This window comes from Capra hircus, chromosome 3, assembly GCF_001704415.2.
Source record: "Capra hircus breed San Clemente chromosome 3, ASM170441v1, whole genome shotgun sequence".
In the NCBI taxonomy this organism is placed as follows: domain Eukaryota; kingdom Metazoa; phylum Chordata; class Mammalia; order Artiodactyla; family Bovidae; genus Capra; species Capra hircus.
The window spans coordinates 20,990,711-21,014,766 of record NC_030810.1 but is presented as its reverse complement, the minus strand read 5'-3'; the positions used below and the strand labels follow the sequence as shown (position 1 = coordinate 21,014,766).

The 24,056-nt window shown below is 44.8% G+C and overlaps 1 protein-coding gene across 2 annotated transcripts; it reads right to left on the bottom strand.

Moving 5' to 3' along the window:
• NSUN4 (NOP2/Sun RNA methyltransferase family member 4) lies at positions 1 to 23,119 on the bottom strand. 2 transcript variants are annotated; one of them, XM_005678507.3, is made up of 6 exons: positions 22,847 to 23,112; positions 18,633 to 18,976; positions 13,195 to 13,349; positions 9,359 to 9,519; positions 2,867 to 2,991; positions 1 to 2,269 (listed from the first exon to the last, which is right to left on the bottom strand). In XM_005678507.3, the coding sequence occupies exons 1-6, from the start codon at positions 22,937 to 22,939 to the stop codon at positions 1,993 to 1,995; spliced, it is 1,155 nt and encodes a 384-aa protein (XP_005678564.1). In that variant the 5' UTR covers positions 22,940 to 23,112; the 3' UTR covers positions 1 to 1,992. The 2 variants fall into 2 exon arrangements, with proteins under 2 accessions (XP_005678564.1, XP_017899228.1); XM_018043739.1 differs by having other exon boundaries at positions 2,076 to 2,269; positions 2,881 to 2,991; positions 22,847 to 23,119.

Here is a 24,056-nt window from a genome sequence, read left to right as displayed (position 1 = left end):
TTTTAAGTATCATGCTACATTTAATCTTTGGGACTAAACATTTAATATCTTATTGCTAAGAATCATTCATATTGTTATGGGTCACCGTAGTTTACTTGTTTTGAAACTGGTATAATATTCCCGTGTGAACATTCCAGTTTTTGTCCACTCTCTTGCTCTTGCGTATCTGGGTTTGCTTTTGTGACCAGGGCTGCTACAAAAACATTCTTCTATGTATCTCCTGATGTCCATGTAAGAGTTTCTCTTGGATTTATCCCTAGTATTGGAATAAGTGAGTTGTAGTAAACGTTCAATTACAGGAGATAATCAAACTATTTTCCAAAGCAGATCTCTGCTTTCCTTATCTGTGTCTCTCTGTCCCCAAATAGACTTCGACCCCAAGTGCAAGAGACACTAGTCCCTTGAATTATCACTGCTTAGCATTTAATTAGCACCAGGCTGGCTACCCAGGAGGCCAAGGGAAGAAACCCAGGCACCTAAGGCCTCCAAGCCTCAGCAAGTACTGAATGTTGAGTAAACAGCAGGCAGGAACCAAACAGCACACATGGAAGCTAATTAGAGTCCTACTCCCTGGAGCTCCATCTTTCTAGCTTTACTTGATTTTGAGTCTGAAAGATCTTTCAGGGCCCTTGGTTATGATGCAAATTCCAAAAAAGGAGAAGGCTTAACCTCATCTAAAATCCTTCTCAGCTGACACCTCTAATACCCAAACAAGGATTAGCAGGAAAGGCTTAAAGAACAAAAGGAGACACAGAAAGAGGAAGAGAAGGGTTAAGGAAAGTAGGAAGAATCCTCTTCCATGCAAGAATCAGTTTTTCAGAAAAAAAGTTTAATAAAAAAAGTAGTATCTGCAAGTGACCATAAGCAATTTTTAATATCCCTACCTTTAAAGAACTGCCTTTTTTGTGCTAAAGTTACAAAAACAACACAACTAACAGTCAGGCATTACATGATGTAATATTGCTCCAAACACACTGTGTAAGATGAGAGCCTGTGATGCTGGGAGAAGAGCTCTGAGGGATTTAGGGGTTAGCCAGAGAACTAGCACCAGAGCTCAGTCATGGACCAGGAACAAGAGAAAAAAAAACAACTGAATAAGACATTAGGCAATTCCTAGGTGCTCAGAGAGGTGCCATTCTGAAGAATGAAGAGGCCTCATTTTCTCCCACAGTCCCGAACACTACATCCCCAGCAGTTCCCTGGCCACCGAGCTCGATGGCGCCTTGCATCACATACTTACTAGAGGAGTGAACAAGGGCAGAAACACACAGCAGAGTATCACAGCCTGTGGCAGAAGCAGCTTCCCAGCCACATTTGGGCAACAGTGCTGTTGATAGTAGGAGGATGCCTGAATTATTCGGCTCTGGAGAGCTTTCTTGATGTTAAGTAAGCAGATTATAATGCACTGGCTTAACATTTTCAGTTACTCGTTCCTGAAATCAGATCATGGGCCATATGGAGAAACTTGGCAGGCTGGTGTAGGTACTTCAACTGCTCAAGACTTTTCATGCAAAACTCAAGTGTGAGAAGGGTTCTGTAACCAGAGGCCTGTAACCAGGCTGAGGTCCTGGACTCTGGGTACCTGAGAGCTAGTGCTCAGTAGCAGCACCTGGTACAAGAGGAACTAACAAAACTTGGACGGATATGAGATCCCCCCAACTTCAGCCCCAGCTCGATGGAGCTTCAACAATTTTATTGGCTAAACACTTCTTCCCAAGTTTACAGCATACTGGTTCCTCCTCCTAAACCCCTAATGGGGCAGGAACCTTTAGCACAGGCTCAAAGATGGGGCGCGGGGATTGGAAGTGGGTTGTAATAAGTGAGTTAGAAACCTGCTGATGCTCCACAATTGGACAGCAGGACAGAAAAACTCCTACTTCCTACTGCTGAAAACCATCTATAGAAAGACTTGAATGGGATGGAGATTTACCACTGGTCTCCACAAGAGTACACCCAGTCTTCCTACACCAGGACTTCAGGAGCAGGGCGATGCTATGTCATTCTACACATTTTGCAAAAGTACATAGGCCCAAAATTGGCCATGAGGTTTGGGATTACCAGCTCCCCAACCTGGCAGGATGGGAAGAAAGAAAACGTGTTCATGAAAAGCTTTCGGAAGTGAGTCAAGTCTTCCACATGAACCTTGATGTTGTATTGATTGTCCAGGAGCTCGATGGCGCCTTGCACCACATACTCATTCTGTAAATGTGAAAGTGAGCAGGTAGAATAGACAACGTGGCCTCCTGGTTTGGTGGCAAGGAGTCCAGCCCTGTAAAAAGTGAGAGAGAGAGAGAGAGAGAGTGGCAGTGACTAATGAGCTTCCCAGAAGCAGAAGGGCAACCGAATAAGCTGGAAGGATGGGGGAGCCAGCTGCGGGATGGGTGACTGTGTTAGCCTCTGCATGCCTTCCACAATGACATCATCTGAAAAGCTGTTCTCAAAGCAGAGAGCAACCTAACCTTACTCCATGGGCTCTCCTCCAGAAGCTGTCTTGAAAACAGTCACCTGATCTTTGACTCCAGTTATAGACCAAACTCTGATACTGGCTATGAACCGAGTTCTTATCCCAGCTGTACAGAGCCTTGACCTCAGTATATATTTCAAAACTGTGTTAATCATTGACATGCAGTTAGGGGTTAGCCTGGAGGTAAAAGTCAATCTATGCAGTCCGTCCTGCTATGTATTTCTACCACATAGAGTTTTTATGTCCCAGAGGAAGACCATCCTGTGAAGTTTGTCTCCTTCAGGCAGATTCCCAAACAGAAAACCCTTCTACGGGTGATGGTCTTGGCAATAGCTTCTAGCACCCCAGACTCCCAGATCACTCTTTCCCAAAGTTCTGAGTTTTTGTTAATCTGTTACTCACGCAAGAAGCTGCACCTGCAACATAGGTAACATCTGCCGCTCCTTCTTCCTGGAACGCTGAAAGATGTTGTTTTCCTCCTCATGAAGGGAGTGGCGGTCTGTGGTGCAGGGCACATCCACTAGCACCTGCCCAGGAGTGTAAAAGGTCAAGTATTAGAGCTCCTTACAGGCTCCTCTTCCCTAGGTCAGGGCTATTTCAGTCCCTTGACCTGGAGGATTCAGCAGAGTGGTCCCTTGGCCCATCCCCCAACTGCAGAGGATTTGACAAAGCTTCTCACTTTAACCTGGTGGACAACTGTGAAATAAAGACTGGGAAAATAGTACATCTAGGTATACTCATGGCTGGCCAAAAAACCAAAACCAACATATAAATAACTGTAATTAAATAATTGATATCAACCTAAAAAGAAGTCTCCGGTGTTTCAGAGCTCTGTCCTTAACTCTGTCCCTAGCTATTTGAATAAAAACATCCAACTTACAGATGATATAATGCCCAAAGGGTAGCTAATACACTGAGTAACAGGATCAGGATTCAAAATTATCTTATTCTAAAACAATGTCATATTCAATATGGAAAGGTTTTAAAGTGAGAGATGCAAAGCCATTCACTTATGGGGGAATTCCCCAGCGGTCCAGTGGTTAGGACTCCTCACTTTCTCTGCTCAGGACCTGGGTTCAATCCCTGGTCAAGAAAGCAAGACCCTACAAGTGACACAGCACAGCCAAAAATAAACAAAGTCATGCATTTATTTATTAAAAGCCTACTCTGTGATGGGCAGCAAAACAAAACAAAAAGAGCCCCCCACTTCCCCCAAAACACCAGTCCTATATTTGCATTTCAAAAAAGTAAAAATCATCTATGGAAAAGATGTGTAAATTTTCAGTTAAGCAGAAATTTCATGTAAATTAGTAATGACCCAAGGTTCAATATTCTGATGCATTCTTTGGGTACATGAATTGATACAGCACACACAGAGTAAGATAAATGATTACCTTGTACTCTGGTCAGGTCATATCTCAAGGAATGTGATGGGACTAGTGTTCAGAAAAAGAGACGTTAATTAAATAGGAACACTCAGAGAAGGGATAGGAAAGCTCAGAGAAGGGTCACTGGGATGTTTAGAAACCACATGACAATACCCTGTTTCCTGAAACCCTTGTAATACAAAATACCTAAAAAGGATAGATAAAATATATATTTTTAAATAGTCAATATTTTTAAATGCATAGCTCAAAGAAAAGTAGAGAAATCCGTAAAAGCCAAAGAAAAACCAGGAGTACAAATCCAAGGAGGCATTCCAGAGCTGAAGCTGATGGCTTCTTTTTTTTTTTCTATTTGAAGTATAGTTGATCTATAACGTTGTGTTAGTCTCTGGTATACAGCAAAGAGGTTCAGTAAACAAACAAACAAACATATATATATTATTTTTCAGATTCTTTTCTATTATAGTATAAGATATTGAATATAGTTCCCTGTGCTTTAAAGTAGGACCTTGTTCCTTTTTTCTTTTGGCAGTGCTGTGTGGCTTGTGGGCACTCAGTTCCCTAACCAGGGATTCAACCCAGGCCACAGCAGTGAAAGCCCAGAATTCTAACCACTAGGCAACCAGGGAACTCCCAGGACCTTGTTTATCTATTTCACATACAGTAGTTTGCATACACTAATCCAAAACTCCTAATTTATCCCATCCCTCTTTCTCCTTTGGTAACCATCACTTCATTTTCTATTCCTGTGAATGTTTCCGTCTTATAAATAAGTTCATTTGTATCTTCTTTTTTTTTTTAAGATTCCACTTGTAAGCGATTTGTCCTTCCCTGTCTGAGTTACTTCACTTAGTATGATAATCTCTAGATTCATCCATGTTGCTGCAAATGGCACTATTTCATTCTTTTTTATGGCTGAGGCATATTCCATTTAATATATGTATCACATCTTCTTTATCCACTCTTCTGTCAATAGACATTTAGGTTGCTTCCAAGTCTTGGCTCCTGTAAACAATGCTGCTAGTTATAGTTCTGTCTGGACATATGTCCAGGAGCGGGAGAGTTGGATCCCATGGCAACTCTACTTTTAGTTTTTTAAGGAACCTCCATACTATTTTCTATAACGGCTGCACCAATTTATATTCCCACCAACAGTGTAAGAAGGTTCTCTTCTCCAGAACCTCTCCAGCATTTTTTATTTGTAGACAATTTTTTTTTTTTAATCTTTTTGGCCATGCCATACAGCATGTGGGATCTTAGTTCCCTGACCAGGGATCAAATCTGCACTCTGTGCATTAGCAGCATGGAGTCTTAACCACTGGACCACCAGGAAAGTCTCAATTATTTGTATACTTTTTGATAATGGCCATTCTGACCAGTGTGAATTCACACTGTCGTTTTGATTTGCATTTTCTAAAAACCAGCAATGTTGAGCATTTTTTCATATGCCCGTTGGGAGGATTAAAATTATCTAATGTAGGATTAAAATTATCTAATGCACAATTAAAATATAAACCTTACTAAATAAAAAAAAATTTGACAGATTACACAGTGAAAGAAACAGTAAGTAAAACAAACACAGTAAATACTTTGACAGAGCCAAAACCAAATATATCAGGGACATTAATCATTTTAAAAGAGAAAAATTTTCAGATTGGTTCAAAAAGCAAAACCCAATTCTAGGGAGTGTATGACAGACATATCTAAAGGGTAGTTATTTAACAAGGCTAAATATAAAGAGATTGGAAAAGGTATAACTGCGACATATATAAAAGGGAAGCTGTTAAGTGGGGAGACGGGTGGGTATCTTGCCATGAAAATGCAGAGCTCTGGCACTCCAGCTGATGGCCAGGTAGAGCTGGGGGAGAAATGAAATTATCAAGAGTGTATGGAGTCCTGAGATAGTATTCTTCTTTGAATCTTAAGTGCTTAACACTTGCCTAACACAGTATGTGGTACACAACTATTTGTTCAACAAATAAAGACATCTTCAGGACATTAAAGCTGTTTTCAAAAATCTGAAGCACTTTCACATGAAATGGGAGGCAGCACATTGTTACAGAAGGCATAGCTATAATCAATGAATGGAAATAATAAAAATAAAAGGGACTGTGATGATGACAATGTTATTAAATGCTTTCTATATGCCAGGAGCATTCTACATGCAATCTATTTAATCTTCACCTATGGGATAGGCATTAATATTATCCTTACTTTACAGAGGAAGAAACTGAAGTTTAAACTGAAAGGTTAACTTCTCTGGCTGGTAAGTGATAGAGCCAGGATTCCAAACCAAGCAGTCTGACTCTAGAATTCTTGAACTCAGCCATATACCATAAAATCTGGAGATTTTAATTCAGTAAGAGAAAGAATTTTTCTAAGAGCAGAGGTGTTCAACCACAAAACCTGAGTGAGCCCCTGTCACCGAAAGTATGCAAACACAGACTGAATAATGATGATGGCTGCTACTGCTAAGTCACTTCAGTCGTGTCCGACTCTGTGCGACCCCATAGACAGCAGCCCACCAGGCTCCCCCGTCCCTGGGATTCTTCAAGCAAGAACACTGGAGTGGGTTGCCATTTCCTTCTCCAATGTATGAAAGTGAAAAGTGAAAGTGAATGATGATGGCGACTACCTGTCTAATCGTCATGGCCAGTTGATGTACTGAGCACTTTCCCTGGATATGCTCATTATTAATCCTCATAATAATCTTTTTCTATTTTACAAACAAAGAGGCTGAAGTTCACCAAGATCAAGCAGCTGTCTCAAAGTCAATAAGTGGCACCTCTGTGATACAAAAACAAGTTAGGTCAACAGCAGAGGTCATGCTCCCTCTACTCTGCTGCCTGTATGCCAAAAAGGCTGAATAGGGGATTCCTACACAGATGGAAGCAGGTCTCTCAAGCTATCCAAGATTCTATAAGCCTTGGTCTTTCTTTCCATGTCTTAGAGTGGCTGAGGCAAGGTGGTAAGAACTGAACAGAAGAGAAAAATGTGTCAGATGGCAACACAGAGGCAATAGCTACATATATTTTATATTTTTAGAAGTATACATTTTAAATAAATATTTTTAGAATGTGCCGATTAGAAAATACCGGGAACTCTCCACTGCTGGTAGGAATGTAAATCAGTGCAGCCACTATGGAGAACAGCATGGAGGTTCCTCAAAAGACTAAAAGCAGAACTACTCTGTGCGTGTGTGTGTGTGTACTCAGTCGCTCAGTTGCATCCGACTCTTTGTGACCCCATGGACTGTAGCCCGCCAGGCCCCTCTATCCATGAGATTTTCCAGGCAAGAATACTGGAGTGAGTTGCCATTTCCTTCTTCAGGGGAATTTCTCAACCCAGGGATTGAACCCACCTCTCCTGTATCTCCGACACTGGCAGGCAGATTCTTTACCACTGAGCAACCTGGGAAGCAGAACCACCATACGACCCAGCAATCCCATTCCTGGGCATATAACCAGAGAAAACCATGATTCAAAACATACATGCATCCCAATATTCATTTAGCACTATTTATAATAGGCAAGACACTGAAGCAACCTAAATGTCTATCAACAAAGGAACAGATAAAGATGTTATACATATATACTATTATTGTTGTTTAATTGCTAAGTCATGTCAGACTCTCTTGCAACCCCATGGACTGTAGCCTGTCAGGCTCCTCTGTCCATGGGATTTCCCAGACAAGACTACTAGAGTGGATTGCCATTTCCTTCTCCAGGGGATCTTCCCTATCCAGGGATCAAACCCTCCTCTCCTGCAGTGGCAGATTCTTTACTACTGAGCCACCTGGGAAGCCCACAAGAATACTAGAGTGGGTTGCCATGCCCTCCTCCAGGGGAATCTTCCCACATATATTCATACAATGGAACATTATTCAGCCATAAAAAGGAATGAAATTGTGCCATTCGCAGAGGCATGGATAGACCTAGAGACTGCCATATAGACAGTGAAGTCAGAAAGACAAAAACAAATAAAATATCACTTACATGCGGAATTAAGAAAAATGATATGGATGAACTTACCTGCAAAGCAGAGACACAGGTGCAGAGAATAAACTTTTGGATACCAAGGAAGGAAGGGAAAGTGAAAGTCATGTCTGACTCTTTGCAACCCCATGGACTATACAGTCCATGGAATTCTCTAGGCTAGAATACTGGAGTGCGTAGCCTTTCCCTTCTCCAGGAGATCTTCCCAACCCAAGAATTGAACTGAGGTCTCCCACATCGCAGGTGGATTCTTTACCAGCTGAACCACAAGGGGAGCCCAAGAATACTGAAGTGGGTAGCCTATTCTTTCTCCAGCAGATCTTCCTGACCCAGGAAACGAACTGGGGTCTCCTGCATTGCAGGCAGATTCTTTACCAACTGACTATCAGGGAGGCCCAGGAGGGAAGGGGCGGCGGGATAAACTGGGAGACTGGGATTGACATATATATACTACTGTGTATAAAAGATAACTAATAAGAACTACTGTAGAGCACATGAAACTCTAATGGTATGTGGTGACTTAAATAGGAAGGAAATCTAAAAAAAGAGGGGATACATGTAACTGATTTACCATGCTATAAAGCAGAAACTAACACACACTGTAAAGCAACTATACTCTAATAAAAATAAGAATTTGAAAAATAAATAAAAGAAAATATAAATAACTTAAAGATGTAAAATGACTTTCCTCTTCATTCATAACAAAAATGTAATTAGATGCTTCAGTTTGGCAAAAACCAAAAAGTTGGACAACTCCAATGGCGGCAGGATATGAGGAAATAGTGCCCTTATTCATTACCAGTAGAAGTGAAACTGATTTAGCCTTCACAGGGAGTAACTCAGTAACCTCTGTCAATATCCTAAGTACATATGAATTGTTATCCAGCAATCATACTCCAAAAACAAAACCAAAAGTTTGACTTCAGGGCATATTATTAACTAAAAAAAAAAATACAAAGCTCAGAATAATAAGCATAATACACTACCATTCCTATTACTTTTTATATACACATTTATATTTGTATATACACAAAAAATATTTTAAGGGAATACAGAAGAAAATATAGACAATATGTAGGGAGAGGAAATAGACAGCTGTGAGACAGGATTAAGGAGGAAACACACTTTTCTCCAGATACCATATTCAGCCTTCTGCATTTTACATCATGTACTGTATAAATACTCAAAACTAAATAAAATGAGCTTAATATACTTACTTTAATGAGGGTTACTGTGCAGCCAAGTGAGTAGTGAAATAAAATAAGCCTAATTAATTTTTTTCCAGCCAGACAGGTTCAAACTCTTTTTGTTCCCTCTAATCAAGATAGTAGGCAGTCTTCTAAGCTGAACTGACAGTTCTGCAGATGGCTGTTTTCACCACATCACCCAAGGAGAGAGTTGGCCAGCCCTACATCTTCAAATACGTATGGCTAGATCCTACCCGCTCAGGGCCTAGCACTAGGAGGGAATGCCAGTTTTGGCTAGCTGGATGTCCCAGGTCAGGAATCACTCACCCGGTCATAGGTGTCCCCCTCCAATTCTCCCCACTTCCTGCCATCCCATGATGTGACTCGAACTCGATTCTTATCCCTGACATCTTGAGGCACATAGCTGTGAAGGACCCTCTGTAGCCTGCTCGTTCGTGACGTGGAGAGATCATTGGCAGCGAGATTGCCTGTGGGAGTATAAATTTTAGGATTGTTTTTTCTACTTTTGTTAAAAAACGCCACTGGACTCTTGACAGGAACTGCACTGCATCTATAGACATTCTGGGTAATAGGAACATCTTATGCCTGCAGGAATAAAGAAACTTCAGAGGCCATTGCACAACAAAGCACCCCACCAGCAATGGTGCTGATGGAGAGTCAGACAAATTCTCAGGCATAGCCAATCAACGCAGACCCCCCAGGCAGGGGCAAGTGGAGGAGAAACACTTATTATATGCAAAGCACAGTACTAGACACTCTGAAGTGGAGGCTGCAAAGGCAAACACCAACTTAGTCCAGAAAGGTTATATAAATAAACAAAGCAGACTAGGTTAAAACATTTCTTTCTTTAAAAAATATGCCCTCTCTCACCTTTCTTGAATATGCATTTCATCTTTGGTAGATACTACATATTATTTACCCCCAATTTAAATTCTACTCTTATTCCTTAGTATGGGCTTCCCCAGTGGCTCAGCTGTAAAGAATCCACCTGCAATGCAGGACACGTAAAGACATGGGTTCAATCCCTGGGTCAGGAAGATCCCTTGAAGAAATGGCAACCTACTTCAGTATTATGGCCTCGAAAATCCCATGGACAGAGGAGCCTGAAGGGCTACAGTCCATGAGGAAAAAAAGAGTCAGACATGACTGAGCAACTCAACAACAGTTCCTTAGTAACAGAACTCCAATTTTATTTGAGAGAGAGGGGAGCAATATTCCCCAAAAGACTACATTTCCCAGCCTCCTTTTACAACTAAGTAAAACTATAAGACTAAGTTCTGATCAGTGAGTTGTAGGTAGAATTACTGTGTGGGACTTCTGGGAAGATGTTTAAAAGAAGCTGATACAGGGCTTCCCTTGTGGCTCAGTGGTAAAGAATCTACCTGCCATGCAGGAGACATGGGTTTAATCCCTGGTCCAGGAAGATCCCACATGCCGTGGAAAAGCTAAGCTCCAGCTCCACAACTACTGAACCTATGCTCTAGAGTCCAGAAGCCGCAACTACTGAAGCTTGTGTGCCCTAGAGCCCGTGCTGTGCAACAGGAAAAGCCACCGCAATGAGCAGCCTGCCTACCACACCTGGAGAGGAGCCCCTGCTCGCTGCAACTAGAGAAAAGCCCATGCAGCAACAAAGACCCAGCACAGCCCAAAATAAATAAAAATTACATATAAAAAACAGAAGCTGATACAGGGACTTTCCTGGTGGTCCACTAGTTAGGATTCTACCTGCCAATGCAGGGGATACGGGTTTGATCCCTCATCTGAGAAGATTCCACATGCTGAGGGGCAACTAAGCCCATGTGCCACAATTACCGAAGCCCATTCACCCCAGAGCCCGTGCTCAACAAGAGAAGCCATGGCAGTAAGAAGCCTGTGCACCACAACTAGAGAGTAGCCCCCTGCTTGTGGCAATGAGAGGAAACCCACAAAGCAACAAAGACCCAGGATAGTCAAAAATAAATTTTAAAAATTAAAAATAAATAGATAAAAAGAAGCTGATACAATCAGGAGATGTGCTCCTTTTGACCAGACTTGAGGCAATCCTGAGGATGGAAGACAGCAATAAAATAGGTTGCAAAAGAAGAAACCCTGATGAAACCCTGATGACTGTGGAGCCTCCGTGCCAGTCCTGGACTGCCTATATTTCAGCTCTCTTACCTAAGAGAAGAATAAACATTTCTTCTTTAAGTCATTAGTTGAGTTTTCTATTGTATACAATCAAGCCTAAACCCGCATGATTCACCATCTAGCTTTCACTTTCCCTTTTGTGATAGACACAAGTTTGAGAAATATTTCACTTCACTCTTGGCTCTAAGAAAAATATTACTGTGAGCTTAATGATAAACGGCAATTGATACCTGGCCTCGGAGTCAAGGAATGAAAGAGAGCAGTGGGTAATGCGGTGAAGAACTAGAGAGTACATACTTTTATCTAGTGAGTGAACCACTTTAGTCTCCCCACAAAGAAATATGTCCTAATTTTTGAGGGCACTCAAAGAAGCAAAAATTGGATTCTCTGCTCAAGAGGAATTTGCAGCAGGATATCAATTGAGAAGAAAAGATCTGGGTTCCAGTTCTGGGCCTACCTCTAACTCCTTTAGAAAAGCAACTCTCAATTACTTCTTTGGCCCTTCTTCCTCTTCTGAGTTCCAGTTCCTTCTCATCCAAGAAACTCCACCTTATCCATTCCCGTTTCTGATGAATTTTCACAGTACTCACAGTCAGATCAGCATAGCCCAGCCTAGGGTGATTGGACCCATTAAGCCATTATCAACATTTCTTCATTCCCTCTGGACTTCCGGAATGTGGAAATCAAATGTAGTACCTCTCTGAATCACCTGTAGAGCCTACCTTGAGGCTGGAACCTAATTCAAACTGTACAAGTTGGCTGATAAGAACTGGAAAAGAAGGATCCAGGTCCAATAAAAAAGGCTATGGCAAGAGAAGCCTGGCTGAGCTCCAGGATCAGTGTCACAGCCATCCCCTCCCTTCTGGCTTCCCTGGTGGTCCAGTGGTTAAGAATCTGCCTGCCAAGGCAGGGGTCATGGGGTGAAGATTCCACATGCCGCGGGGCAACTATGCCCCGGTTCCACAACTACTGAGCCCATGAACCCGAGAGCCTATGCTCTGTGACCAGAAAAGTCACGGCAATGAAAATCTTGAGCACAGCAGCTAGAGAGTAGACCCCAACTGCCACAGCTGTAAAAAGTCCATGCATAGCAACAAAGACCCGGCACAGCCAAGAATGAATGAATGAATGAATAAAAATCACAGCCTCCTTGTGAATCTTTCTCAAGATAAAAATACTGTTTATATTAAGGCAGGATGTCAGCAAATGGATGGCTGAAATGAACATTTACAATGAACAAGGCCCAGGCTGAGCTATACTACTGAGTAAGTCTTAGGCCTGTCCTCAAGGAACTCCTTATCTTGGGGAGAAAGAACATGTATACCCATTATCCTCTGTTGCGAGGCTAATGTACTAACTGTTTCAAGGGTGATGCCCAGGGTGTGAGAGCGCAGGAGACAGAGGACACACTTCGCAGCTGGCCAGCAGAGATCATGAGAGAAGACTTCCAGGAGGTGGCACACTTGAGCTAAGGCTTGAGAGCTAAGAAGGTGATAGGATGGGGGTATTCTAGAGAGAATCTGTAACATGAGCAAAGGTAGAGCCTGATTGAGGCAACAAAGAGTAGCAGGATATGGCTAAGGCACATAAAGCCTGGGGAAGAATGACATATTAAAGCTCTAAAGGACTGCTGTGGCCAGATCTTATCATTTTAGCTGTCAGGCTAAGAAAATGGAACTTAGAGACAAAGGGAAAAGATGCAGAGGGGTGAAAAGTGTCATGTGGTAGACTAATCAGGGCTTTGCTTTAATCTGCTTTGAAAGACCTTGCTCTGCTTGGCAGTCTTCCTTGGCCATCTGACAGAGAAAGAGAGGAAGTCACTTCAAACAGAACAAACACACCAGCTTAGCAAGTACTACCCTACCCGACCTGGACCAAAGAGCTCAGCATCTTCAGTGAGCCCCTGACTGGGGGAGGGAGGGGGAGGGAGGGGGAGGGAGGGGGAGGGAGGGGGAGGGAGGGGGAGGGAGGGGGGAGGGAGCCCTCCCTGCTCAAGACACAGCCCTCTGACTTACGGCAACAGCCAGTCTGAAGCAATGCTAATGTCTTTCCCCCAGGGGCTGCACACAGGTCTAGCACGGTGTCCCCAGGCTGCAGGCCAAGGGCCAGGACAGGCAACAAGGACGCGGCATCCATCAGGTAGTAGTCCATGAGACCCAGGCTGCCAAGCCTAGAAGAGAAGAGACCACCTTAAAGTGAAAGGCCAAGTCAGGAGACCCACCGGAAGTCAAGGCCTCAAGTCCAAAAAAACTCATTTCTCTGACCCACCCTCAGTTATGCACGCACTCACTCATTCATCCACAGAGCAGCCAGAGCAGCCTTTTAAAACAGAAATCGACTCACCCGATTCCAGCCCCACTACTCATCTTGCTATCCCTTAATTAAGCCACGCATACCCCTGTTTTGTAGTTGTTCTGCTTTCTGCATGCAGCGTACTTCCTCCAAATATACCTCATTTGCTTCCTCACTTCTTTCAGGTCCTCCGTGAAAGTTACCTCACCAAAGAGGCACTGGTATGCCCTGACCACTCTATCTGAAAACGGCAGCCCCCTACTCCCATCTATCTTTAAAGTATTATTCACTTTGTAAGTATAAGGGTATGTGTGTCTGTGTGTGTATTTTTCTCCTTCTCTCTCTCCCTATTAGAGTGAAGGTAGAGACTTTGTCTTGCTTTGTTCATTATAACATCTCCAACACCTGAAACAGTGAATGGCGTGTGGTAGGAACTCAGTTTTATTAGGTTACATATTGAGATATCAAGTTCTTTCTGGGTTCAGAAAAGGATGCCATCCATTCTGACTGTCAGAGTTAAAATTATCTGACTTAGGTTTGGACAAAGGAATGGACTTTCATTAGGTTAAAAAAGAGAGTAGGGTGGGGAAGAGGCGCATTCTGAGCAGAAGAAAACAAAAAAACCAAAGGCACAGAACCAAACTCATAGCTTCTTTCAGACACGGTGAGAAATCTGGTGTGTCAGAAATACAAGGAGATCCAACCAGTCCATCCTAAAGGAGATCAGTCCTGGGTGTTCATTGGAAGGACTGATGTTGAAGCTGAAACTGCAGTATTTTGGCCACCTGATGCAAAGAGCTGACTCATTGGAAAAGACCCTGATGCTGGGAAAGATTGAGGGCAGGAGGAGAAGGGGACGACAGAGGATGAGATGGTTAGATAGCATCACCGACTCAATGGACATAAATTTGGGTAAACTCTGGGAGTTGGTGATGGACAGGGAGGCCTGATGTGCTGCAGTTCATGGGGTCTCAAAGAGTCGGACACGACTGAGTGACTAAACTGAACTGAGAAATACAAGGTACATGAGATTGAAGTTCAGTTCAGTTCAGTTCAATCGCTCAGTCGTGTCCAACTCTTTGCGACCCCATGAATCACAGCACGCCAGGCCTCCCTGTCCATCACCAACTCCTGGAGTTCACTCAAACTCACGTCCATTGAGTCGGTGATGCCATCCAGCCATCTCATTCTCTGTCCCCTTTTCCTCCTGCCCCCAATCCCTCCCAGCATCAGAGTCTTTTCTAGTGAGTCAACTCTTCACATGAGGTGGCCAAAGTACTGGAGTTTCAGCTTTAGCATCAGTCCTTCCAATGAACACCCTGGACTGATCTCCTTTAGGATGGACTGGTTGGATCTCCTTGCAGTCCAAGGGACTCTCAAGAGTCTTCTCCAACACCACAGTTCAAAAGCATCAATTCTTTGGCCCTCAGCCTTCTTTATGGTCCAACTCTCAAATTCATACATGACCACTGGAAAAACCATAGCCTTGACTAGATGTACCTTTGTTGGGAAAGTAATGTCTCTGCTTTTGAATACGCTATCTAGGTTGGTCATACCTTTCCTTCCAAGGAGTAAGCGTCTTTTAACATCATGGCTGCAATCACCATCTGCAGTGATTTTGGAGCCCAAGAAAATAAATTCCATCACTGTTTCCACTGTTTCCCCATCTACTTGCCATGAAGTGATAGGACCAGGTTGAAGTTGCAAAGCAGATGGAGGTCAAGGTTGTAACAGATATTAAGTTTGGACTATAACCTGTAGGCAGTTACCAAAAATTTGTAAAGAAAATCACATGATCAGCTAGTGAGAGTTTTAGAAAGCTAGGTAGGCTAGAAAGAACAAATTAGAAACAGAGACACCACTGAGAAGGCTGTTAGGAGAGTCCAAGTGAGAGCTAATGACACACAGATAGAGGCAGCAATCATTAGGGCAGAGGGTGATGCCAACAACATGATAGTCACAGAAGGACTCCTCACTTGCAGCTGTCATATGGGCAACTGCAGGGCAGTCATTCAGCCTGAGACACAGCTCAGCATGGACAGCCTTTGGGGACAGTCTCAAGGAGACAGAAAACTTGGTCCTTGCTGTCCTGACAGGAAGGCTGTGGAAGAAAGATGGGATAAGACACAAGACACAGTACTACTGAGGATCAGCTACAAGAGTTACCATCCTTTCACACTTGAATTGTTTGTGAAACTGTGTGCCTTGTAGCTGACAAAGGAGAAAGACAAATCAGAGAAAAATAAACAATTGCTATCATAGCTGTACTGGCTCACAAAAACCCATTCTTACCAAGTTCCTTCCTTTTATTAATTTATTTTTTTCAAGTTCCTTTCTTTAAGAAGCATTACTCAACCTTTTTTTTTTGCGGGGGGTGGGGTTCATAGTTTTGAGAATCGGTTAAAAGTTACAATATCTCTTTTCAAAAAAAAAGCACAGTATACTTATGGCTGATTCACATTGTTGTATGGCAGCAACCAACACAACACTGTAAAGCAAATATCCTGCAATTAAAATTTTAAAAAGAAAGTAAAACAACTTTTCAATTTCAGGAGGTTCCTGGACTCCATGAATACATTTTTGAACTTCCCAGAGGTTAAGATCCCCTTGATTTACAGGGAATCCATCAAGACAAGAAGGAAAAGATTCAAATACAGAGATCTGCTTTCCCCCTACTCTCAGGGTGTCCTCAGGCAACTTAAGGTCTTACTCCATGGATTTGCCTAAAGCCAGGGCCTCCAAATCGGCCTCTAACCCTGCTCCAATCTATGCCCTCCTCACTGTGACTAAAACGATCTTCCTGAAACACACCTTTGATGGCAATAACATCAACAGTAACAGATACTATGTATGAGTGTTATATTGCAGGGACTATACTTGGTTTTTAATATGCATCATTTGATTTAATTCTTACTACAACCCTATGAGGCAGCAGAACTCAGATTCTAGAGCCAGACTTCCTGGATCTCAAATCCAGCCCACCTGCTCATCAATTGTATGACCTTTAGCAAATCAGTCAACTTCTCTGTACCTCAGTTTCCTCATCTGTAATGAGTATGTACCAGATAGGATTAGTGTGAGGATGAAATGAATTAACAGAAGTCAAATGCTTAAAATAGTATCTGGCACATAGTGAACTATACTGTCAGCTATTACTATCATTACTTTCCAAGTTACCTTCCTGATAAGGAAACCAAGGCTCAGGTATCCAATGCCACCTGTCTTTTTTTTTTTTTTTTCGGTCATACTTTGTGGCATGAGAAACTTCTCCAACCAGGGATCCAGGGATCAACATGGCGGCCCCTGCAATGAAAGCCTGGAGCCTTAACCATCGGACCACTAGTTTAGCCCCGTATATGTAATATCAATAAGTGGTGAAGACAGGACTCAAACCTAGATTTTCTTAACTCCAAAGCCCACGCTTATAATCACTCTATGTTATTCCTTTCCTCTGTTCTGAACCCCTCTTCAGTGGTTCTCTAGAACACATATTGGCCATTTACAGCAATATATACTAAAAGGCACATGGTATGAAGCTACCCAGCCCTGGTATTCTAGTTATTTATAAGCAACCACCAGGAAACTCTCCTTTCCCTAGCCTGCAAGCTCCTGGAATTCAAGATTCCCATACATGGCGTCCCATGTACTTTTCCAGCCTCATCTCTTACTTCTCTTAAACATACAGCCTTTCTTCAAACCAGCCGCTAAGACTACTGCAAAGACTCCTAATTTACAATCCATTTCTAGCCTTGCCTCTCTCCAACCTATTTTCCACACAGCAGCCAGAATGATATCTTTAAAATTCAAAGCTGATCACGTCATTCTCCAGCTTAAAACCTTTATGGCTGGGACTTCCCTGGTGGCCAGTGGTTAAGACTCTGTACTTCCACTGCAGGGGGCACGAGTTCAATCTCTGGTCAGGGAACTAAGATCCCAGATGCCAAATAAAAACGACAACAAAACAAACAAACAAAAAACCCTTTCATGGCTCCCTCTTCCTTTTAGAGAAAAAGTCCATAATCCCATATGGCCTGTAAAACCTTCCCTATTTGGTTCAGATGGTAAAAAACCTGCCTGCAAGGCGGGAGACCTGGCTTTGATCCTGGGTTGGCAAGATCCCACTCCAGTATTATTGCCTGGAGACTCCCCATGGACAGAGAAACGTGGCAACCTACAGTCAATGGGGTCACGAAGAGCCGGACGTGACTGATCGACTAAGTACAGCACAGACTTCTTCTGTAGCCTCACACTCCCATCCCCAACCCCATGCCACTAGTTTTAATTCCTATTAATTTTCAGGTCTTAGCTTAAATTTCACTTCCTCAGCACTAGATCTTCTAACTATAAGACTTCATGGCATCTTGTACTTTTCTTCTGTAGCACTTATCACAACCGTAAATAGTCAACAGTTATCTCCCTCACTACACTGCAAGTTCCAGGGGACTTGTGCACTTCAGAGTGCCTGGCATTTGGTAGACAATATTTGCTGAATGAAAGAAACAATCCTTCAAAGATCAACTCCCATATCCTACAACTACCACTGAGCTCTCCTTTTCTCAATTTCTAAAACACAATTTAGCATTTTATTACAGAATCTTTTTTCATTCAAATCCATATACATCTGAGCATTGGATAAGATGTCTGGAAGGTCTCCTTTTGTTTCCCCAGTCTAGTACTAACTTTGTGTTCCTAAGCAAGCCCTATTTCCTAGACAAGGCCCACTTTTTTGGTATCATGAGGTTACCTGTCCTACTCTCTTTGATGGGGGCAAAATAAGAGAGAGGGTGTAGTGCTTATATAAGAAGTGTGGGTTTTTTTCCTTTCTTAGGCAGTAGCACAGCGCAGGCTCAAAGTGCAGGTACTGGGGTCAGACTGCCTGGGTCTAAATACTAGCTATACCACTTACTACCTAAAGGACCTACAGAAATAAGTACCTTAACTTCTCTGCACCTCAGTTTCCTCAAAGATGGAAGAAAAACAGTAATATTACCCACCTCAGAGGACTGTTGACGGAACAAAAGGAGGTAAGGCCCAACATGTATAAGCACTTAGTAAATATTAGCAATATTAGGATTCCCATTAAACAGGACAAGAGCTGCATCTCTTCCTGTATACTTCTGGCAGACACTCAGCACAGCCCCAGCCACGCTCCAGATCCTACCTGGCAGGAGGGAAGCGGCTGACATCCCCTCTGGTGAAAGCAAAACAACGAAGATTTGGACTGCAAGCCCAGGACGCAGGGGATGGAGCAGCAGTTTGGCTATTCTCAGGCTCTGATTCCCTGTGGAAGACAGCTTCATTCACAAAGTCCCTGGCCTTCAGCTGCTCCAGCTCAGCACTCACATGATCCCCGGCAGCAAAGTTATTGACCAGTGCACCATACTTCTGCTCTGAGAGGAGACTGACCCGGATTGATGGCCAGAGATCTCCAAATTGCACACTGTAGGTCATGTCAAAATTCTGCAGAGCCAGTCGAGTAGCAGGAAATTTGGGCTCTGTGGAAGCCTGGAAGAAAGAGAACAGGCCTATAAGTCTTCCAGGCCTCACTATCCCCTTGCTGCCTGAGCCCACCACCACCTTAGAGTGCTGGGGCAAACATGGATCCAGCTAGTGCCCACTCCTGCCTTTGCATCGTGCCTCTGCCTGCCAGAGAAAAAGTGTGTGAGAGAAAAGTAGTGGGAAACTGGCCTTTCTTACTCAGTGTTGTGAAACTCTAGCTCTCACAATAGCATGTGGGGCTCACCAAAAATGAGGGCATTCCTTAAGACCTAGGAGAGGACTCTTGAGCAGAGTCTATAGAAGGTCGGTAGCAACTATAGAGGCCCTGGGCAAAGAACAGATTTAAAGATGGAAGACATTTTTTTCTTTCTGAACAGTCCTTCCATTTTCTAAAGCACTTTCACATCTCCTAGTTTAGATGAGCACAAGAGACAGCGCAGTGGGATACAAAAAATATCAGCCTTCTACATTTGGTAGAGAGGTGGGGGTAACTTACCTAAAGGTCATGCAGTGACTGACACCACAATGCTCAGTATCAGAGGGCTGAGGGTCATTTGGGGCAAGTTCCCAGATTCCAGGAAGGTGGGATGAGAAGAGCTCACAGAAGCCTTGAAGTGTGAATCAAGGTGGGGACTTACAGAATGATTGCTATGGGGGTGGCAGAGAGGGGCGTGGGTCAGGCTTGAGGAGCACGGAAATAAGTCAAAAGAGAAAAAAGATCTCAGCTGAGGAGTCCACAAGTTGGCCCTGGATGCCACAGCTGCAATGCTTATTATGGCTGTTAGCCCTGTTACAGTCTATGAATTTTGTGTTGGCTTAGATTTTCGGATTGCTTGGAACTCCTTCTCGGCCCTCATTTCTTGTTACGGTGGGGGCTCTTGCTGTGACCGTGACCTCTGCTACGGTGGGGACTCTTGCGGGGACTCTTGCTCCGGCTCCTGCTCTGGCCCTGCCTTCTGCTATGGTGAGGACTCTTGCTTTGGCTCCGACTTCTGTTACGAAGGGCACTCTTGATCGGGCCCTGACTTCTGCTAGATTTGGTACTTTCACTCTGGCCCTGATCTTCAAGAGGTGGAGGAGAATCTCTCTGGTTTTTATTTGTGCTTTCTTGGGTACTATTGCTCCCACTCTGACTTCTGCTAAGATGGAAAGTCTTTCTTTGAGTCCAAGTTGTAGGGCCATGGACACTCTCACTCTGGCTCCCACTTGCACTTTGGTGGGTGTTCTTGCTGTCACTACTCTGGCACTCATTAATTACCAAAATTGAACTACAGCTGGCATTAGTGCTACAGCTGGAACTCTTGGTTGAAGGCACAGGACAGCTGTAGGGAATCTGGGAGGACTCCTTGTGGGAGTCTCGAGAAGCCATGGAGTAGACGTGGAGGCCACATGGCATAGCATCAAGGTGACCCCGGGCTCTGGGGGCAATGGGTAAATTTTGGGGGTCAAAGGGTGTTCTCAAAGGGATAAAAGAATAGATGTGGGTAGAACAAGGAGGCACCACAGGCTGGCGATGAGGTAAGAGTGGGCCCCGGGGAGTGCTATAGACGACACCAGGGGGCACCACAGGCTGGTTCTGACACTGAAGGGGACTTGTGCATTGATTGAGGGGACCAGAGAGCAGGCCAGGATCGGGGGTGGGGGGAACCATGGAATATACATGGGTACTACAGGGGGGTCCTATGAGGGGTCCTCGGGGGCCGGTCTGAGCATAACTACTGGGTAAGATAGGATCACAAGGAAGGCGAAGGGGAAGGGAAGCAGGGATAACTGTTTTGAGGGTTCTCGGAACCACAGCAGGTGCAGTAGTCTCTTGGGGAAGTTCTTTGGGGCAGGAATTGGAGCAAGTTGTGATGGTTGTCACCACAGAAGAAGGACCAGAGACGCCAGAAGGGCGGGAGGGAGGTGGAGGAGAGGAGCTGGGCTTGGGGGCGCTGGGCTGGTCAGGAGTGTGCTGGGTGACCAGGGAGTGACATCTGTGGGGACAATGTGGTTGTTTTACCTCTAAGGATTTGGGAGACTTTGCTTGGGGACAAACGGGCGCAGGGAGAGGGGATTCCTTACAGCTTCTGCAGCGGGGTGACTGGGGTGGATTCATAAACTGGTTGCCTGGAGGTGAAGGGAAGAAGGCTGAACAAGGACAGTGGGAGGACAGGGGAAGAGGTGGTTCCTGGGGACAGGAGGGACCAGAAATCATAGCACCTGGGGTTATTCGGAGATAAGAGCTCCCACCAGTCTCCCAGGAATAAACAGACTCAAAGCAAGACTTCCTGGAATCCTGTAACTGGGGGTTGCCAGTACTCCCAGGGTGGATGGCATAGTAAGGGTTCCCAGGGGCAGGTATGTGGGCCTCTGGGGGAAGATGGGAATAGTGATAAGAGCCCTCCTGAGGTGAGCTGGGACAACTAGATGTGCCTGGTTGAGAGGAAAGTGGGGAGCCACAGTAATTTTTCCCAAAAGTTGGGTCAAGCTGTGGTTTAGGTTCATGAGAGTCTGGACGCTTAACATGGCCACGGTAAAAGTTGTCAGTGGGTGGGGAAGATGCTGAGGAAAGAAGAGGACCATTGTAACTTCTCCCTGAGGACCAGGAAGAGAGCAGAGTAGAGGTCATGGGCCCAGTATCCAAAACCCTCTGAGGAGGTGGAGAAATTATAGGTCTAGTTTCCATGTGCCGATGGACAAGGGGAGGTGAAATTACAAGCCCAGTTCCCAGGGACTTATGAGTAAGAGGCGGTGAAATCACGGGGCCAGTTTCCAAAGGCACATGAGTAAGGGGAAGGGAGGTCACCGGGTTGGTTACCAGGGCTGGAGGGTATCCACCATAGTAACAGAGGTAACTGTGCTGGTCTATGTAAGGGCCTCGGGGACAGGGACGTGGTGTTCTCGGAGGACTGATCCAGCTGCAATGTGGGCTCCGCGGACGGGCAGGGGGTGACCCCACAAAGCGGAACCGCTCAACACAAGGACTTGGAGGGGACGAACCCGACAGGATAGGCTCCCGGCAAGAGGGCTTTCCTAGGTGTGGAGAAGCGGGTTCAAAACAACATCCCCCTGGGCGCAGAAGAGCCTGCGGGATTGGGGAGGAGGGCGGTGGCGGCGGGCAAAGAATCGGTCGGGGTAGGGAGGAGGACTGGTCGGTTAGGGAAGAAATTTCAGGGCTACAAGTGAGGCCAGAGAAAGGGGCTCTGGACAAGTAGGGAGAGCCCATAAGGTGGGAGAAGTCGCTGAACCTTTTGCCTGGTTTGGGGGAAAGGTCTGGAGGGTGGTCGCTATAACCTTTCCTGGGAGCCAGAGGCAGCTCTAGGGTGAGGAATGGGGTTGAATCCTCTCCCGAAGGGCAGCAGAGACCCGGGAGGGAAGGGTAAGTCGCTACGTCACTTTCCGAGCGGAGAGGACGGCGGGGCAGGAAGGTCTAGGAGGAAAGGAAGATAAGAGGTCATGGGGGGGGGGGGCCAGTGGGGGCAGGGGAGGGAGGGTCGGAAAAAAGGGGAGGGAGGGGGAAAGGGAGGAAGGGAAGGGGGAAGGTTAGTGGGGGTCCAGGGGAAGGTAACCAAGTGCCGGGAAACAAGAGGCGTGACAGAGCTGAAAGAATGAGGGCGGAGGTGATGACGTAACTTAGAGGGGCGGAGTCTGGAGTTCGCAGACCTAACTAGAGGGGCAGCCGAAGACTTGTGACGAAATAAAAAGGCAGAGAGAGGCGAAGACTACAGAGGTGAGAAGGAGGCACCTAGTCACGCCGCCTGAGGGGTGGGGGAAAGGTGACCCAAAGCGTTCCAGAGGCGCTGGAGTAGCGAACTAACTGAGGGTGCGAGATGTACAGGGCTGGAGAAGCTTCCCGAGGGGCGGCGGTAAAAGGCTGCTGTCTCTGGACCTTACCCATTTCTTTTTATGTCGTTGTCTCCGCGGGACCGTCGCGAAGTCCGCACGCTTCAGCATGTCCCGAACACCTCTCACTAAGAGCGCAGCCATGTCGGCGTGCGCCGCTTTGTAATTCCGACCGGAACCGCAAAAGCAGACGCTCAGGTTCCGGAGAGGTGGTGTGCTCCACAGTGAACGAAAAGGGGAGAGCGTTACGGCTGCCTCTCTTGGGGCTCCGCCCTCCGACGCGAGTGCAAACCCCGCCCAGCTAGGGATCTTTTGTTGTTGTTTTTAGTCGCTCAGTGGTGGCCGACTCTTTGCGACCCTCTAAACTGTAGCCCTTGACATACTTCTTTTCCTATTTGGAACCAGTCTGTTCCATGTCCAGTTCTAACTGTTGCTTCCTGACCTGCATATAGGTTTCTCAAGAGGCAGGTCAGCTGGTCAGGTATTCCCATCTCTTTCAGAATTTTCCAGTTTATTGTGATCCACAGTCAAAGGTTTTGGCATAGTCAGTAAAGCAGAAATAGATGTTTTTCTGGAACTCTCTTGCTTTTTCGATGATCCAGCAGATGTTGACAATTTGATCTCTGGTTCCTCTGCCTTTTCTAAAACCAGCTTGAACATCTGAAAGTTGACGGTTCACGTATTGCTGAAGCCTGGCTTGGAGAATTTTGAGCATTACTTTACTAGTATGTGAGATGAGTGCAATTAAGACTCCGAGCTGCCAATGCAGGGGATGTGTGTTTGATCCCTGCTTGGGGAACTAAGATTCCCAACATGCTGCACTACATGGCCAAAAAAAAAAAAAGAAGAAGCAATACAATGTACACTTAAAAGAGAATGTTCAAACCCTGAGATGGGGAGAACAAAAGTAAAGATATTGAAATCAATTATAAATTTTTAATTAATTACCTTAACTGAAATATCTAGCCTGCCATAATTCATCTGAGTGTCCCCCATTTAAAGCCTGTCTGCATGTGAATCTGAAAGTGTCCTTGGATTGAGTCCAAATTAGATAGGTTCCCCCACCATTTATCATAAAATTTGAGTCCTCCCTCTAGTGTTTCCTGCTCTGATCCATATGTACACATATGACTATGAAACTGTCTTCTAAATTGGAGAATGGCCATGTGAACTCCCACAAAAAACCCTCCAGTGACTTCCTTCTCCCTGTGGAAAAGCCACAGTTTTTACTTTGGCATATGTAGGAGTTGCCTTGGGCTTC

Excerpts from the sequence above, each read along its gene's own strand:
- NSUN4 (XM_005678507.3), bottom strand. The coding sequence starts at position 22,939 with ATGGCTGCGCTCTTAGTGAGAGGTGTTCGGGACATGCTGAAGCGTGCG. Across the intron at positions 9,520-13,194 it reads GCTTCAGACTGGCTGTTGCC|GCAATCTCGCTGCCAATGAT; the intron begins GTAAGTCAGAGG and ends ATACTCCCACAG. Across the intron at positions 2,992-9,358 it reads AGGGGGACACCTATGACCGG|GTGCTAGTGGATGTGCCCTG; the intron begins GTGAGTGATTCC and ends ACTCCTGGGCAG.